Here is a 19339-nt window from a genome sequence, read left to right as displayed (position 1 = left end):
CAGCTTATAGTTTGTATTGAACCCCCAAAAGTTTTATTATTCATTAGTGCTTCTTGGATAATAAACTGAGCAGAAAGGGTGCAGTTTCCTTGTTAGGACATGTTATGGTGACTCAGCAGAAAGGTCTATAAAAGGCTAAGCAAACAACAGATCAAACAATTAATTTTGAAATTAAAACCTTGATTGCAGGACTTAATACCTTTTTTTGCTTTAGACTTGTCATTTATACTTGAGCCTGTAGGAGACAGTTACTTTTTCCACGTTGGAATCGAGTTAACAGTAAAGAGACAAGTGTGTGGATTTTTCTTTGATGGACAGGTGAAAGTCAAATCACCATAATCCTTCATTTTCTTTATATCATCATTAAGGCTAAAGACTGACTGAAGTTATCAGTTGAAAGAATGTCTTTCTTAGCAGAAGGAAGTTGTAATAAACACCACAACAATTACTGTGAAGCCTGTTTTAAGAATTCTGGCCAAACTTTTGTGTCAAGTCCAGAAATATAGTAGAAGGACAAGATATGTGCTGTCTCATCTTAACTTTCAAGTTTCTGGTGTTCCAGGCAAATTCAGAATCCTCACTTGTGCCCTATGTAGAATGCATTGAGGGAGTTGTGGGTCTGACTGGTTGTGAGCAAGAGCTCCATACCTCAACTCAGTAAGAACCAGTAATTGAAAGCAAGGTATTTTTTCCCCTTTTTTCTCTGCTGTTTGAGCTTCCATTCATCTGGATTTGATCCTTTCCTGAACTTAAGTGCTTCCCGTCAGTTATTCAAGTAGCTAAGATGGACTAACTTCTATCTTAATTTAAAAATAAATAAAAAAAGTCTGGAAGAAATTACATTTCTGCCATTGCCTACCCATAACTCTATAATAGCCGGTTCAAAATGCCTAAAAGATGCTGGTGCAATACCCTGTCATTCTGAAGGGACTTGCACCCACTTGAGAGTGCTCAAGTGTGCTCAGAGGAGCTGGCATGGAGCCCTTCTGAAATGGTGCCACTCTTCAGACAGGAACTCTGGACCAGAGAGGGATGCCAGAGGGGGCAAAAGAAAAAGGACAATGAGAAGCAGCATACTTGTTAAAAACAAGCAATCAAACAAAAAATACACTCTTGTGTGCTACATATCATACTTCAGAGAATTAAATCATAGTTAATAGTTAAGCAAAATCTTTAGAGACAGCCTCTACGAAGTTTGGTGCTGACATCAAAATACCAATTGTACAAATGATTGTGAAGACTGAAAAAGCCATCAAGCAGAGCCGATCCACTACAGAGGCTGCAAACTTCCATTCATTGCAAACGGCTTCCTCTTCATCCTGGTCTCTGAATCTGTTTGCAATGTACCTGACCTCTTCCAAGATCTTAGCCAAATCCGGGTCGCCTTCAGAGGGGTGGCCGCTGTGCAGAAGGTTTTCTTCTTCTGTTGGCGAACAGGTCATCCTCCCACAGATCACCCCTGAATCAGTGGTAGGTGTGCAGTGCACGGCATCCAGCCCCCTAAACCCAATGTACAGCATATTCCCATTACTGGACTGTTGTCCACTCACAGTGTTCATCTCCACACTCGATAGGCTACATCGACGCTGTTTGTGTTGACAGGCAGGACGCACTTTATCTTCCCCTGGTCTCTTCATCCTCAGAAACCAAGCACACCAGTTCAGAAGGATGATTCTTGTCTAGAAGTAAATTACTGAGAATAAGCATCTCTTTACACAGCCACTGCCTTACGCAGCTATTTGTATTTTTACAGCCTGGGTTAGTGTCAGGTCCATGGTCTCTGCTTAGCCTGCACGGAAGTTTCAGAAAATGGTGCAATAGTTTTCCAACTGATTAATTTGCTTGTCACTGAGGCTGCTTACTTACTCCAGCAGTGCTGTCGATTGCCTCAGGCTGACTGTCACTGTTGGGAGTGCCCCCCACTGGGAGCCTCCATAGTGTTTAATTTTCCTTACACTTGAGTAAAAATATGGCAGCCTTTTCTACCCTTACCAGAAACCGGGAAGAGAAAAAAAATGCTTACCAAAGACATTATTTTTGAATAGTCTTAGTAGCTCTACTTTAGATTGTAGTCAATAAATTAAATCTCTTTCACTCATATTTGTGCTTTGATATTAAATCCGTATGGGATTACTGCTTGGATGGGGCTGCTAAAACAGATGCTGTGCTGGACTGGAATAGACCGCTAAGCTTTACAGTGTTTTGGCTCTGTTATCGCATTACTTTCATGACAGTTGATTCCAGATTTTAGAACACAAATCTGGATGCAACATGGAGGAAAAAGTGGATAAATTACTTTTACTTTAAAAAAAATAAAAATCTGCAAGTTTAATCTCTGTGTATCATTTAATTGTTTTCCATATTGCCTTATTCCAGCCATACAGAAAGTACAGGCAAGTCGAAGACTGTTCCAGTTCAGATGCAAGCTTCTATAATTTATTTCAATCAGATTTTAAGAGCTCATTCCAGTGTTTCTTTTCCAGAGCACTAATGAAATATTGTCTCAAATAATATAAAAATCTTGCACTGTAATTAATATTAGATTTGCTCCATTTACTGAGTGCAGATTACCACTTAGAGTAGATGTTATATCCAAGCAGACATCCCAATCAAAGATAGATCTTGCCTTGCTACTCTTTCCCTGCTGTCATGCTTCGCCTAGAAGAATAATACTTTATTCTTCTACTCTGAGTACTCTGAGTATTCTTCTACTGATGAGTACCAGTATTATTCTATTCAGAATAATACTGGTACTCATCAATATTTAGTAACTCCAATATCAAGACTGATATTCTCTGTAAAAAAGAGACTTACAGAAGTATGTTATAAAGTCCTCTGCTCTTAGAAAAATACATCATTTTTTCTTTGCACTTTACAGATGCTCTTGACCAGAGATGTGAAGATCAGAATTTTCCAAGTTACTTTCATTTTAACAGGCATCTTTAGCGGGTGCTCTTTAGGCTATTTCTGTTTCTGCATGCACAACACCTAAATATGTAGCAGCTGCACAGTTTCACCTTGAGGCTAGTGTATTTCATGCATTTATAATCTCCATCAGTACCCTGCTCTTTTCTTCTACTTGCTTCACTTCTGATGGCTACAGCTTATTTGAAAATCACCTCACTTACATATATTTAGGTTTCAGCAAAACACTGAGGTACTTCTAGCTGTTGTGAAGGAGGCTTTGAATAGAGAGCCAAGATGAAGAAAATTCATATACTCTCACTCTCTCAGAAAAAAAGGTACCTGGATGTGCCATTTTTGGTGAAACTACCTTTCAGAACTAACTGTTTAGCAAGGATTTATACAGATGTAGATAACGAAATTTATTTTTTTAATCAGTAAGAAGTAAACATGAGTCACAAGCTACTCTGTCACATCTCTGATCTGGGCAGTTATGCAACGGATAGTGTATTAAAATCAAACCTTACCCATTTAGGCATTTTCCCCCCATCTGGATCATGATGATGGTATTGTAGAACAATAACAGTGACAACAACAGAGAGGCCAACAATAATCATAGTGCTGGCAAAATACTGAGCTGCAAAATAAACAATTATAGTGATATATTTTGACTGATGCAGTTTTATATCTGTTATAAGGAGCGTTTATGTACATGTAAATGTAATATGAAGTTACTTTTCCCAGTGTAGTGTTACATATGCTGCTTTAGGTAGTTGTGAAAGATTTCCCAAAAGCAGACAGTGCAGCCGTTGTTTTCAGAGCCATTATTTGAATAATAAAAGTCTTAGTGGAACTGAGCACCTACCTTTTCTAAGCAACCTTGAAAAAATTTGCCCTCTCATTTTCTTTCACCAGTATCTTAGGGATTGGCTGGTATTTCTTTTGAAAAGCTTTTCCTTCCATTTGAGCAATTACAATAGGAAGATTTCATCACGTTTAGCTCTGTAGTCCTAATTGTGTCTGAACTGCAAATCTTTCTGTGGGAAACTGACTCCTCTATGCTTTCCCAAAACAACACGTGGCTTCTCTCTGTATTTTGTTCAGACCAGCCAGCACAGAGGTTGTACAGGCGATCACACCTGTGGGAGACTCTCATCAATTGGCAACACTTGCTGACTTGCACTGAGGAAACAAAGGCAACTCAGTAGCCCTTGTGGAGGGCTTGTAATCCCCTGATGCAGCCCTGTGGTGTCTCAGCCCATCTCCTCTCCCGCTCCCTGAGGCTTCCTGTCAAGCTCTCCTGGGGGAGCTGCCTTTGCTGCTGGCATTGCTCCTTCCCTCCCTGTATCTGCTGCCTGCTGCCTGTGCTGCTCCCCACGCAGAGGGGTCGGGCACCTTCCGTTCCTCAGGAAGTCACTGCTGTATGCTCACACAGTCGAGTCAGAACATTGTTTTCTAATTTAATTGTACATGTAATTTGCTTTACTGCTGGCTGTCATGCAAGGTCACTGCTTCTCATTTAGCAAAAAATAAAAGTGAATAAAAGCTGTAGTTAGCTTACCGATTAAGGGCACAGAATCAGATGTTGCTGGCATAATTTCAGCCACAAGTAACATGAAGACAGTGAGAGACAATAAAACTGTTATACCTGAAAGATAAGCATAAAGTATGAAACTAGATCAGTAGTTGTAATAGCAAGGCAATAAGCGGCAGAGAATGAATCTGAAGGAGGCAAATGTATTGCTGTGGTTCCCCCCAACCCTGGCAGAGAGATAGGTCTGGGTGGACTCTGGTCCTTTCTGGGGCTACCTCAGGTTCAGGGTGACAGTGCTGTCAAACTAGTGCCAATGCTGGTCCATGAGACTGCTGTGAATAGGAGAGAGATTACAGGGGTTGAGTAGGTCTGGGTTTTCTGAACTTGCACAGATGTACGTATTTTTAGATCCGTGTTAACTATTCAGCTCGTATCACACTTGCTAATTAGCTGAGGTAAAACATAGTACTTCTTGCTGCTTGTTTGCTTTAGAAACATGGTGTGATTTTTAGTATTTGAGCATATGAGACTTGATTAATTGGTATGGAAGCTACAGGCAGTGTAATGCATAAGATTCCTGAAACACAAGTTAGCTGTATTAGACAGCAATTGCTGTATTTCTTGATAAAAGTGGTTGAGTTCTGCATGTGGCTATGTTTAAGCAGCCATGACTGCTGATGTTTGGAGTTTGACTTCTGTAACTCAGTGATCAGTTCCCACCTCTATGAAACAAGGTCCAGCTCTGTTCTCAGGACTAGTGTGAAAAAAAATAAGGGGTCACTGTTAGGTAGAAAAGGATTTAGGAACAAAGAACTCATCTTAAAAAATGGGGAGGGAGTTCTTGGAGAACTTCTTTCTGGAGAAATGTTCATTATGTTCCTACATTTAACAGTTGCATTCAATTAGTAGAAGCCTGTGTATTTGCAGATTTGTATGGGGCAAAAAGTTTCATTATATATTTAACTACCATCTTAAGGATCAAGTACTTAAACTCATCAGACTTGTTTCAAAAGCCAATAATTTAGTTTAAAATTGCTATAAAAACAGTAATAGTAGCAGTTAAATTGAATCAATCCTTCTGAGAAGGCAAAAAGCAATCCTAGGCTCTTAATATGAGTCATAATTAAAAGGAAACATTAACAAGAATTCCATATGTAAGTGCTCAAATGCAGATTTGTGAGCTTAAGCTTTACCTGGTGAATGTGGATTTTTTTTTTCAGCAATTAAACATCACAAAATGAAACCCTGCTTCCGAAGGAGGCTGGTTAGGAATTGTCATGCTTCCACTTAGCTGGCCAGAATTTCTCCCTTTCACAGCTTCATTGTCCCCTAAAGTTTACAGCAAAGGTTAACAGTGATACCTGTGCTTCAGCATCACACCGTAAAAACAGTTTATGAGCCCGGGCACATAAACTATTCCTCCTTGTCTCCAAAGACTGTTTAAAAAGAAATTTTAGAATACAACTTTTTTTTATGGTTTGGTAATATTTACAATAACAGTATCCTGTTGAAGATTTACCTAGCGAGATCTTTTCTCCAGAGTCTGCTGGAAGTAGAAAAACTAATAAGGCAAGCGCTGATATCAGTACACAGGGAATAAGAAGATTGAGTCCATAATAGAGAGTCCTGCGTCTCATAGTTACTGTGAATGTCACATCTGGGTAAGGTTCCTTACAACATTCATAAAAACTCTCAGTTCTCTTCCCAGGGACTCCTGTGTAAGAGGGAAAAGGAAGAAAACCCAAAATTAATGTCAATGAAATCTATATTATGTAGTGATTATTTTATAAAAAGATAGGTATAGCTTTCTAAGTTTTACTATCGGTAAAACTGCTTCTTCAAGCTTAATTCCCAATTAAGTTACTTTTGTTAGGTAATAATGGAAAATCAGATAAAAGATATTTACTGAATTCAAGCTGACTTTTTTACGTTGATTTTCATCTTATGTCTGCTCTCAGAGTTTCAAGCACCACTAGCTAGGTCATTTATTAATTTAGTTTCTCTCTTATTTTCCCAATCATTATTTCAGCAGTGAAGTGCTGTCAAGGCTGCAGGTTCAGAATGTAAATAAGAAATCAAGAGCTTACCTACTAAATCCCACTCTCCATTTGAAATATAGCCAGATATATCCGCTTCTTGCATTTGCAAGTCTAAGGACCAGCCTCCATATGTCCAGGACCCAAACTTCAGGTTACACTTCTGAACGTCAAACGGAAACCAGCGCACATCTATGTAGCATGAGCTCTTAAATATGCCTAGGTTGGATTTTAAACAAGAACACCAAATTGGAATGCTTGTTCCACATAATTCCACGTCCATTTTGTATCTGGACCTTGTTCCACATTGCACCCTTTGGCATTTAGTTGTAAAGCACAGTTAATCTCAGTTGTGTCTTGAGATGTAAAAAGCAAAAGTAAGTTACAGAAATGGGAAAGAACTGCATCAATTAGGTATTGATGTTATAAACTGTGTTTTACCCATTTCCATTTAGGCACACAGTAGATAAAGGTTTAGAGAAAAGCACAGATTTCTAGATACTGTGTATCAGAAAGATATGAAGCAGAATATGCAGTGTGCTTCTCCTATTTCTGTGACTGAATAAAATAAGAGATCTTGAAAGATTATTTGCTATCTTATTAGATTTACGTGATCTTGTTTTATTCAGGTAGGCTAGCTTATTTTTCATTTGTTGAGTCAGGCTCTGTCATTTATCAGCTTTGAGAATGGAACTGAAAACCCCGCACTAAATGGAACACCTTACATGAGAACAGGCAAACCCCTGAAGTCCTCTGGGGATCTTAGGTAGAAAAACTAATTTGGAAAGCACTTGGCAGTATTACTGTACTTTCTAAAATTAAGGTTCTTGGAAGTGTTAATTCTGGGAACTGTGGTAATTCAATTATGGAACAGAAACTACTCCACTGATCCACACCTGAGATTCAATGATATACTTCTGATATCAAATAAATACCAAACACAGACTGTGTTCCTTTCAGGATTCAAAAATTTTTTGATGAAGCATCCAATGAATTGTTTCAATGGAAGAGATGTCCCAAGATGTTCCTAAACATCTCATTGTAAAGTAACATACTAATAGAAGAAACAGCTAAAGTAATGAAATACATTTATATTTAGAGACATTACCTTTGATAAACAATAACCTTTTATACTAAGGGCTTCTATTTTTTATCTTCTTTTATTCTTCCACGCTACTGTAATAGTGCATTATGACAGAAAAATTTAAATAAGTGCAATAAAAAATCTGTGGTGGTTTTCATACAAAAGTGTTAACCATGTAATTCATGATGCATCTAGGCTTATATCTAGCAGATGACGGCTAGCTACGTAAATAAAATACCAAGGAATTTATGTCAAATTTGAAACCACACCATATATAGGTAATCTGAGTTACAAGTATTTATGACATGAAAACAGCCTACCTGGTGGCAGATATTGGCAATGTCCTGAAGAATTGACTAAAACATTAGTGTGAAATGTAGCATCAAATCTTTCATCAGCACTAGAATAGGGAAAAAAGAAAATGGGTTATATGCTCTGTGGCTCAAACTACCTGAGAAGAATCTGTTCTTCATAAAAGGATTATTTATCCCCAAAATAAAACCCGTCAGCTTTTCTGCTGGCACCAGCTTCTTGTGGCCTCAGGGTAAGCGGCCCTGATGGTATCGGATTTGTTCCTGATTACACTGTAAGTGGAGGCGAACCATGTCATTCTCTCTGCTCACCCACCTTGCAAGATTCACCACATTGCCTCGGCTGTTTATTGATTTCCATTTGGATAGTAAGCACTTTTTAAGAACTTCTCAAGCAATTGTACAGGGAAATCTGTTCTCTTGCTGTCCACATAAACAGCAGCTTTCATTTGTGCAAGGGATAAGCAAAATGAGACATACACTCCTCTACTCTGTTGGACTGTTTGTAGTTTCCAAATGGTCGCCTCGCGGGGATGGGCTGGAACACGAGTTAAACACCGTGCCAGCAGCTCCAGGCACAGGAACGGCCACAGGAGCCATAGGGTCTGCTGTCTTGCTGCAGCTGGTGTTTGCGTTGATCAAAAAAAACCATGTTATCCCTAGGGTGATTTGAAAATCACAAGTCTCAGGTGTGTCTCTACCTATTAGTGGTTTAGTATCTCATCACTTTCTAATCACCTTGTAAAACATTGTCAGGAAAATACGGTAAGGATCTGAGATGGGGAGAAAGTGAAACATTCATAATTTTGGCATATAAGAAATTATAAGGGGTACGTTTTTCCAGCAGCATAGCTCCTGTTGAAATATGAAATTTGGCATACTGTGATAGAAAATTGTGTATCTCAGAAGCTAAAATAAAGCAGTTTTTATTTTAGTCTTCATTACTTTGCATTTTATTTTCCCCATATGTATTTCAAAGACGTTACGTTTTAAAAGTATCCGACTGATCTGTGAAATGTGCAGACAAGAAAAAATTAAATCCAAAAAATTACTCTCCCACCTGGAGAGGCACTGTTTCCACTGGTGAGCTGAAGGCTCACAGTGCTGAAAGTCATTCACTAGTGTTCTTCCAACTATTTAGTTTGAACTCTGAAGATAAGCTGAGGAGTCTAAATATTGCATTGTAGTGTGAGTGGATTCTAGGACTTGGAGGGAAAAAGGGAATTCAACTCTAAGGCAGTTGAAGTAATGCAGGCTGCTGTCCTTCAGCTTCACAGCTCTGCCTCATCTTTGCTGCCTTTTTTCCTGGCGTTTGTGAGGAACTCGTACTGCTGAGATGTCTCCTAACCGAACTGCCAAATTTTGCAGAAGTGGATTCGAAGGGTATTGGGAGAAGTATGTATGCACAAGTATGCTGTATGCAGCAAGACGCATGCACAAACACATACATTCACAGGTGGGCACGCACACCCTCCAGTTGCATAGGTCTCATTTCCTTAGAAAAGCAGACTTAAAGTTCTGCAGCCGGTTTCGATATTGGACATAGGCACGTAATTGCAGTGACTTGAGTGTAGCCTCATTAGGGCTGCATTAGGAAACTCAAGCCATGTAGTGAAGTTTAGGATGTGAAAATATCCATGCTGAACAAATTGCTTGTAAAGTGGAAATCAATAACTTGAAATGAAATTCTTAGCTTTCTTGGCTAGCTTCTGTTTTCTCTCCCTCAAGCAGAGGTCAGTGAAGAACCAGAAGGCCACTTGTAAGACCCTGCTGTTCTTTCTGGTCATCTGCAAAACTAAAATTTTCAAAAGGCATCACGTGTCAATCACTTGATTGACACAAGTCACCGAGGAATCTGTTTCATTGTCATGGGGTTTTGATTTTAATATGGCATATTCTTAAAAGGATATCAAGAGATACTTAGACTCAAATTTGAAGATATTTTTTCTGGAAGAGAAGTATATGTGGTTTTCTACACTGTGCTTCTAATTGTTTTTTGAAATGCAGTGCTTCAATTGGGATTACACAAAGCAGGAAAGCCTTTGTTTGATGAGATTTTGGACTCAAATATAATGATAGAAAATCATCTCTGCTATGTTTCTTCTTGAAGATATAGCCACTTGAAAGCAAATACTGGCTGCAATGCATTGAGATGACAAAGCTGTACTTAGCAGATATAATCCCACTGGAACCTATCTGGAGAATCTCAGGTTTATGAAACTGGAAAATGGAACTGAGACCTAACTACCAGAATGTGTATTATTCCGTGAACTAATGAACACTATGTGGCCATTTGAAAGCAATATCAGCAAAAATAAGCACTTCTAATGAATCTAGTAAAACTAACAAAGTAGAACAGAGGTAGACACGACACTAATGCAGTCAGTCCTGGAATTTGTACGTAGGCCAACATTTTCCTCTCTCAGAAAAACTACAGATGGACTGGGCCTGGTCTCTTTACAACAGACTGGTAGTAAAATTTAATACAGCTACCACTTTTCCAGGTACTGTGTTATCCTTCTCGTTCTGTAATGTGCTTCAGGTACAGTTAGCATGGATGTACAGGTATTATGAAGAACAGTTGAAAATTGCTAAAATCATCCTTTAATTTTGGATACACATCCTTAAATGTTGAAGCATAAATCTCCAGATGCACTGAAAGTCTCTCAGATATGTGGTACATGTGAGGAAGAATATTGTCATGATTCATTCTTTTGGAAATCTCTAAACCATTGTTGTAGAGTACCAATTTTGTGGTGTACCTACAGTGTTATTCAGCAGGAGTATGGAAATGGTTTGCATGGGAATGATTTATTGGTCTTTCCCAAGAATTCTGTCATTTATGAAATCAAGGTAGATAGGAAAAGATGGTCAAGAGAACAAATTTGTAATGAAAAATACGTTAAGCAAGATCAGTGTTGCAAAAATACCTGTTCAGGTTGCATGTGTATATTTCTATGTACAGAGCATTCTTAGGCTGGTGTCTGCACAACTGAAGCACTAATTGCAGTGCTTAAACCAGAAACAAGAAGTAATCCTGGCAGGCAGTTACACTAAGTGTGGGGAGGTCTAGCAAAGACCCCCTCAATTCACTTAGTGTTAATTGTAGCTCTGAGAAAAGCACGGAAGCGTGCTGTAAGCGGTGTGGAGGTCCTGGAGAGAAGTACTCAGCTGGCTGACAAATGCTGTCACTGTGTGCTGTCACCACAGCATTACAATTCAGCAACACCTGTGAGAATCATAAAGGTGATCAGCAGGTGGCAAAAGGGCAGCATAGCTGCAGCTGACATTGGTACAGCTACTGAATGGGTGTTGCTGCCACAAAGGGCAGTGGAGAGGGGCGTCAGGTGGATGCAGACTGCAAGGCTGGCTTCTGAGTAGACATATGGGGGAGACACTGAGGAAAAAAGCCATCAGGAAAACAAAAGGTTTGTGTCACCTGCACAGGCAGATCAAACACCAAGTACCCTGTCTGCCACAAAAGAACCAGAGCAAGATGTACAAAGCAGATGTAAGGTCTTTCTGCTAGCTGGGGAACTGCACGCGGGCCCGCAATAACTGCAGAAGAACAGACATCTTCCAGTGCTTTAACAGGGCACTTCTGATGGGAAAGGAGACTGTCAGGTAGCCCATGTTATGGAGCCACAAATTCTGAAGAGCGATGGCTGATGAAAGAGCTGGGTCACAGCCCCACAGGCTGCTCAGGCAAGGCCCTGTGCAAGTCAGGGAAGGCCACAGAGCAGGCTCCTGAACATCTGCAGAGCTGTGACTGTGTCAGCTTACACCACAGCACGTTTGAGACCATTCCAAAGGCTGGAAGAGGGTCCCTGTTCATTTTATGTGGGACTGTCTTGATGTATGTGGTTGTATCCATGCCAGAGACAGCAGAAGACCCTCACTCCCAAAGAAATGCTCTCTATAAAGGGTAGCTTGAGCAATCAGAGAGGGGAACTGCACTACTGCACTGTTATATGTGATCAATGTACTCCTACAAGAGCCTCTGTTAGAGGCAAAAACAGTCTTTGCTGAGCACAACAGACAGATGGAAATTGCCGTGTTGTCAAGCCATTTTTTTTTAAATGCAATGTGTGCACAGCCAGGTCTTCTGTTTAACTCAGGACTGTTGGAGATAAAGAACTTAGTACTTCCTTGGGGTTTCTTCTTATAATTGCTTAACATGGAATAAGTGAAGAAAAACTAGAACAAACCAACAACCAGCCAACAAAATTTGTATGCTTTTGGTGAGGAAAGGAGCGATGGTAACTATCACTGTCTCATGCTCATTTTTTCCAACACCGAAGCTGGGCTATGGCTGTTCCTGCTACCCAAATGGAAGGCCATTTGTTCTTCAAAATTCAGATTGTTCTAGAAGGTACAGGCACAGATCTTGTTCCTTAGCAGCACAGAATGAATAGTTAGATTGCAAGTAAACAATTCCCTAATTGCAGGGGGGGCATAAGGAAAATTTTTGTCTACAGATTCTTTAATGATTTACTTTATAAGAAACATTGGACACAATATGTTTGCTAGTTTTTCATTGTACTCAGTAGATGGTAAGCCTGAGGGAAGTTTCTACTTAAAGGTAATTAAAGATACCAAGTTTCTGAAGATGTAGGGTTTTCAGTAATTGAAGCTGTTATTCTTACTCTTTTTCTTTTGGTAAATATAGCTCCAGAACTCTGCCAAGAACTTTTTTTTGTCTAATTACTGTTCAACAGTGAAATGGACAAAGAAATAATGAGGAAAAGGCATAAAGCAGATGACAGCTTATCAATATGGATATTCTCTTTCATATTTCATTTTGTCATGAGTTACTATGAAGTAACTCATCAGTGGTAGTGTGATTCTGTGTAATGCCATTGAATAGAAAACCTGGCTGAAAACATGAATTTGTTTACATAAAGGTATGTGTGTGCACTGATCTCAAGGTGTTCATATACTTTCTGCTCCCTCCCCAGCGCAAAGAAAAACATTGGTATGATAGAATTGTTTTTTTATTCCCCAACCACAGCTGCACAGATATTACATGCATGCATCTAAGGGAAGAATTTGGTTACTTGAATTCAATAGAGATGGAAAAAAAACTTACTTTTTGTACATAAAATCCAGCAGCTGCATTGCTTTCATAACAGAAGCCTACAGTGCAGGGGATGTCACAATCGTGTGATATATTGGAAAAGTAGTGTCAACAGTACTTAACCAAAACACTCTGCATCTTGCAATTGTATGCCTGGGTTTTGTACTCCCATTAGATCTAGTAACGTTTCTACTTAATAAGCAATGTTATTTTTATTTTTGATGTGCCGTTGTTTTAAATAGATCTGGGCTTTGTAGTGAATTTGCTCACAGATAACACTTCAAATCATTAAACAGACTTGCATCCAATTTCAGCTGAGATTTACTACTGCACCTTGCTAAAGAAGTATGATTCCACAGCTAAAGTTTATTGTGAATACTACAAAAAAATGGGCCACTAATTTCTTACACATAGTCTTTCAGAAGGATTCAGAGCTCCAGTGAACATACCTTTCCTGAGCAGGGTAGTACACAATTAGCATTTGTTCTGTTTTCTTGTTTAACCCCCGTTTTCTCTGTATCTTAAATACTCAAAGTTGCTTGTATTTATTCTCTTTTACATACACTACCAAAAAAACACACTATATCACAGATTCTTTTGTTCTTTCTAAGAAGTAGTAATATGCTACCTTTTTAAACTAAATGCACAATGGGAACCAGCATATAATGGTTCAGCCAAAGGATCTCTCATGTCAGCCAAGTTTCTGCAGCTGATTGAATTCACCAGTAAATATTTACACCAAGCAAATAATTTCAGAGAAAATTATCACAACCTGTGTCATTAAACACAGCCAGGAAAGTTTAGTTTTCTAATCATCACACAAAATCCAGCTAGAATTGATTATATAGAAGCTGTTAGTATTTACTAAGTATTTGCAAATATGACCTCCCACTGTGTAAACTAGTTATTTTCCAGTATTCCAAATTAGCAAAACCTAGGCATTTTAATGAAATGGTTATGTCATTTGTCTTATGTTCTCTCCTTCCCCACAGGAAAAAAAAAAGTGTGTCCACCTGTTATAGAGAAGAATATCTGGCTTCCAAATCAGTCCATCAGGAAAACGGACGTTCTTCACTCCAGGGTATTCAGACACATTCCACTGTAAGTAATGATCTGTCCAGTACTAAAATATACAAACCAAACATGTTAGCTCTTCTCATCCATGGCTTTAATTTTGTTCTCCAGACTGCATAGCTTGAAATAATACATGTGTTCTTGTTAGAGATATTATTTAGTTTCAGACAGTAAAATGCTTGAAAAGGGTGAATTAGGCTACCAAGAGCTCACTGGAAAGCATAAAAATTCTCATTTTCAATTCACACTGCAATGCATATAACAGCATATAAAAGAAGATCTGATATGCTTGTATTTTATTGTTCGTGCTGGCTCAGGTACCAGTTTGGGATAGAACAGATTTTGTTTTACAATTCATACTTAACTTCAATGACGTTTTTTTTTCCATCAGAGACAACTTTGTTTTCTGTGGTTGCAAATTCTTAGGTTGTAATAACTTGATTACTGGCATGTGGTAGATCAGCCAACAGTCTCTGCTGATAGGAAAAACAACTGAAATGGCAGAACAGTTTATACTGGCAGCAGAAGGCCTTGTCAGCTCCTGTGGCCTGAAGTTAGCCAGCCTTTGAAGCAGGTGCTCAGCAGCACCATCCTGCTCCAGAAGCTTTCTTCCTGGCTGGCGCTTCCTACACTGGAAGCTGCCACCCTGGTGACTCTCCAGGCTCCTTACAACAATTCCGTGACTGCCAATATAGGCAGGAGTTCTGCTGTGGTCAAACCAACAGGGTTTAGAACTGTGCTTCTTGGCATGTGCTTCCATATTTTTCTCATTAACTTTTTACTAGGAATTTTTAGTTCTTTGTCACCTGGACAAATGATCTGAGTTTTGTATTGATTTTTTTCCTTTTGCTCCACGGATACTAGTTGTTTTTTTTTTTTTTTGTTTAGTTTTGTTTTTACTGGAATCTTAAATCAGAATATGTCTGTTAATAGTTTTTTTCTTTTCACTTCCTACTCCATTCACAGTTCTTTAATGACAAACTACATCTCTTGTTCACGTTTATCTATACACAACTTATATAACCTGATCAACTGCTTGTCATCTTTTTATTTTGAGATTTTTAGCTCCATTTTTATGGTAAATTATATTATATGATCTTCCCTGATTGACAAAAAGTCACTGTACTTTCTACTACTTATCTTTTGTAGAACTCAGACATACCAAGATCCTCATGATATTTTATTTATTTATTTATTTATTTACCGAGTGTAGAAATGTAAACCAATTGGAGTGTGGTTTTGAGGTGTTGTGTTTAAACCTGTGGGTTCTTGTTTGAATTATGTGAGTCTTTGTCAAAAGCTGACAGAGTAAGTCACTTTTTTGACTAGCAGGCACGCGGCTGGGACTGTAGGGCCATGGGGCAGTTGCTGCTGAGCTCACTGGCCTCCCAGACTCTCTGGCTGATTGGCATCTGAATAGCATTAAAATAATACCAATGTATCCAAGAATTTCTTATTCTAACTTCTGCAAGTTATTAGAGCCAACGTGATGTAGCACAGGGTGTCACTGAATGCTGTGAAGACAGTCAGAAGTCTAATAGAAAACTTAATTTTTGAAGACTGGTTTAGAAATAACACTAAGCAGATTGTAGTTGCTCTCCTTAGCCATATTTACAGAGCGTTTACTCGTTGAGCTGGACACGAGCTGTTTCATTTTGTTTTAATTTTGGAGCTACAGCCTCCACTGTAGCTGAAGTATGTTTGATGCAGATCAGAAAAGCAAACATCTAAGGGTACTTGGCTTAGTATTTGTATTAGTATTGGCTTAGTGTTTGACTAGGCAAGGCTCCTGCTGTAACTTCGGTCGAGTTTAAGATTCTGATACTGAGCAGTATTGCCATGGAGATACAGTTCCTAACCAAAGAGTCTGGATAAATGCTAGTTTTATTCGCCCTTCTCCCAGGTTATTTTTTGTACTTAAGTATTTCATTGATGACTAGATAAAATATATTTAAGATACATCTTTGGTTATATGTATGATTTATCAAGGAAGGGAGTGGGGGCAGACATACAAGGAAAAACTTCTCATTGCAGACCATTGCGTCATACAATGTCGTATGTTTGCCTCAATCATGCTTTGAATCTGTCTAGTATACACTGAATAAACAGTGAATACAGAAACACTTTTTTTTTTTTTTTTTTTAAATGTAAACACAGGCTATGAAAAGTGGCTGCATTTTTTGTAGTATTCAAGTGATCTGGTCATTGTGGTCCTAACATGTTCCACATACCGTATGTACTAAGGTGAATAAATCAAAAGAAATACAGTGAATATATAAAAGAATCAAAAATTTACTTGGGGAAAAATATCTCCAAAAGGACAAGGACACTAGGATAAAGAGAGGAAAAATAAGTGATAGCTTCTTGGGTGTGAATTGTCATACATTTTCCTGGTAAGAAATTATAGCAACATTTTGTCAAAGCCAAAACCATATTATATTTGACAGTTTTAACCCTGCTGTAAAACAAGCCTATAAAACAGCATGAGCTAAATGCTTCTTCCATGTCAACTCTTTGTGAATAAATGGAACAGCCATGCTGTTCTCTCCAAAGGTCATCCAAACAATCTCTCATTTGTTTCCTAAAGCCTGCCACAGTGCAGGAGAGGCCTTCTATAGAAATGCTCTAATCAAAGAAAAAAGAATCTATTTAGATCAAATGAGCTGATTAAAGAAACGGAAAGGTGTAAAGTTTCTGTTGAAGCAGCATGATCATCTTGAGAAGTAAAACTCTCCTGTAAAGCGTTACTTAGCCCAAACAGTTCAGTTTCTGCAATACAGATGGGAATTAAATGCCAATTGTCATCCCAGCTACGGTAGTATGGAGAAAACTGCCCACATCACCCCATCTTTGTAAAGCATGGGTTTATGGAAGATATTTTTTGTGGCAGCACTGGGAGCCCAGTAGTCAGCATGGTAAGAGGCATCTTGTTAATTCTAAATTTTAGTGGTAAACTAATTAAAAATTCAAGTCAGAATAAATCTGTGTAGGCTCCTTTGCCTTAGGGGCAGCTCTCTCACGAGTTAAAGAAGAAATTTAAAATACTCTCGCAACATTCTTGACTGTTCTACTGTCTCTTCCATTTATTAAAAAGTGAGTGACACTTACTCCTACCCAGTAATGTCAGCCGTGAGTTAATGGGGGGCAAAGTTCTCTGCCGTGCTGTCTAGTGGTGGCAACAGAGGTACGTTAAGTCTGAAAAAAAGGTCTGAAAATTCTGTGACAACTGTAGCAGCTAAACATTGCATCAAAAGGTAAAATAAAGCTACTGCTTGAAAAACAAACACCATATGTATGCCAAACAAACAGGGAAACCAGGATAAAAATACAGTGTTCGCAGCTGAGCATTAGGAAGCTGAACCTGTGTTCCAATATATATTTGTCATGTAACTGAGAAACAGAATTTGGAGAAATAACCTTAAAAAATCTCATCTTGACAGTTAATCTTTGATGATGATTGATGTTTAACAAAAGCAGTATTTTGAACAACATGAAAACAGCGTGTCCATCTTAATTAAAATTCTCTTGCAGTTTCCTAAGGAGACAGACTTGAAAGCAAAGCAAATAGGACGGCAGAGGCATGCGGTTAGGACAATGGCAGTAGGTTTCAGGAAATAATGAATCTCTGTGGAATAGATTTCTTCCTGTATCAGAAGAACTGTGGACCAGAGTTCTGATCAAAACAGCTCTTACAAATTAAATATATTTCATACATGTATAGGTTTCTTTCACAACCAAATGATTTACCTCTACATAGTGGATTTGTTGAAATGGGTGATAAGGAACTTGTACCTACAGTTACTGGAACTCTGGACATTGGTATCTTAGGGTGGTTGAGAGTTTTTAGAGTGACTAAATCAAGGCCAGTAAGTTTGTGACATATCTAGCTGTGGTGACTCAAATTCATACAAGTTTTCAGAAACACCTGAAACAACATCAGGTCCTAAATCTCAGCCTTGCGGTTTACCATTCACTTTAGCTTTGTATACTGTGTGGTGAGATGCAGAACAAAAGCTTGAAAGCTTCCTAAAATTGGTACCATCACAAGATGAAATGTGAAGACCAAAGGAGGAAAAAAATTGCTTTGTTTCTCAGAACTCACCATTTGTAGCCAGATGTTTGTTGTTAATACCTGATTCTTTTCATCCTGAAAGGAAGAAGGAAAGGAGGGGAGGAAAAAAAAAAAAAAAAAAAAAAAGACAGCTTAGTATCATGTGGCTAACGCTAGTAAATACAGTCAGCTATTATGGACTAGTTGTGCTAAGGTACCTTTTAAAACAAAAGGAATCATTGCCTTTGCCTAACTGCATGGGAAGTTTTCACAGGTAGTTTGTAATGTATCTCATATTACTGCTGTCAGTCACGCTGTTACTGGAGGGTATCTTTCTGCCAGATATTTTCCTGGGGCTCCTTCTTTAATAATATCTCAAAAGGCACAAGAGATTATCAGTGAGGTTGCCTATTTCACCTTTGCTTAGGAGCAGCCCTCTCACTAATTAACCTTACCCAGCAGACATACGCAGCTAATAGAAACACTGAACACAGGACGTGTGGCTAACCTCAGATGACAGGTATTGAGGCTGGATCGAGCAGCTTCTTACCAGGCAAGCAGCCCACTGGTTTCAGTGGAACTACACACTGAAGCATTCCGTCCCAGTTTTACCTGAGAAGGGTTGTCAGGGCAGAACATTACTGTTGTGCCTGGAAGTTACAATTTGAAGGCCTTACTGCTCATCTCCTGTGACTATCTGATGTAAGCTCAGGTGACAGAATTGGCATGTTAATGCTGCAGTTAACTAAGGGGATGAATTCTTCATTTCTCAGACATGGGGAAATGCTGGTGATCTTACTTCTCTGGAGGTACCAGCAATTACTCATCCCTCAAACTGTATCAGCATCCACCTGGGTTGTGCGAAGGGAATGGAATATACCATATACTGGCCGTGTTCTGCCCTCTGAGCTGAATGCACAATCCCTGTCCCAGCAAGAGCCAGAGCTTCATTTGCAGTCTAAGGAAGCAAGATAGCAAGTTTCAGTCACCTGTACAGCAGGAACTGTCAGAGTTGCTTGTCTATCTAGACCTCTGAATTTAGATATCTCTCTCTTGAACTTAAATTTTGTTCCTAAATGCCCCAATATGGCCAAAAAAGATTTAATCATATTTCATACCAAAACAGCTGGTTTTTTTGATAATACTCTTTACTAAAGGTGAATACGCTTTTGCTGTTGCTTGGTGGACTTATAATTGAACAAAAGTTCCGAGTGCTGTTTAAGTGAAGTGATATTAGATTGGCACTACAGTAAGGAGTTACACAGCAT

At 38.8% G+C, this 19339-nt stretch overlaps 1 protein-coding gene across 1 annotated transcript in view; it reads right to left on the bottom strand.

Annotated features, from left to right (window-relative positions):
• Positions 1 to 1160: 1160 nt before the first annotated feature.
• The window catches only part of CHRFAM7A (CHRNA7 (exons 5-10) and FAM7A (exons A-E) fusion), a gene marked incomplete at its 3' end in the record, with an annotated part of 38749 nt that continues 20570 nt past the window's right edge, over positions 1161 to 19339 (bottom strand). Inside the window, exons 3-10 of the mRNA XM_082768630.1 lie at positions 18123 to 18167; positions 13960 to 14069; positions 7879 to 7958; positions 6526 to 6693; positions 5958 to 6152; positions 4466 to 4552; positions 3432 to 3541; positions 1161 to 1679 (exon numbers count right to left, since the gene is read on the bottom strand). Of these exons, the coding sequence (XP_082624756.1) occupies positions 1161 to 1679; positions 3432 to 3541; positions 4466 to 4552; positions 5958 to 6152; positions 6526 to 6693; positions 7879 to 7958; positions 13960 to 14069; positions 18123 to 18167 (1314 nt within the window). The remainder of the gene's footprint in view (positions 1680 to 3431; positions 3542 to 4465; positions 4553 to 5957; positions 6153 to 6525; positions 6694 to 7878; positions 7959 to 13959; positions 14070 to 18122; positions 18168 to 19339) is intronic.

Source organism: Aythya marila (genome assembly GCF_965140915.1).
Source record: "Aythya marila genome assembly, chromosome: 11".
Taxonomy (NCBI): domain Eukaryota; kingdom Metazoa; phylum Chordata; class Aves; order Anseriformes; family Anatidae; genus Aythya; species Aythya marila.
This window is presented reverse-complemented; position numbering and strand designations above follow the sequence as displayed.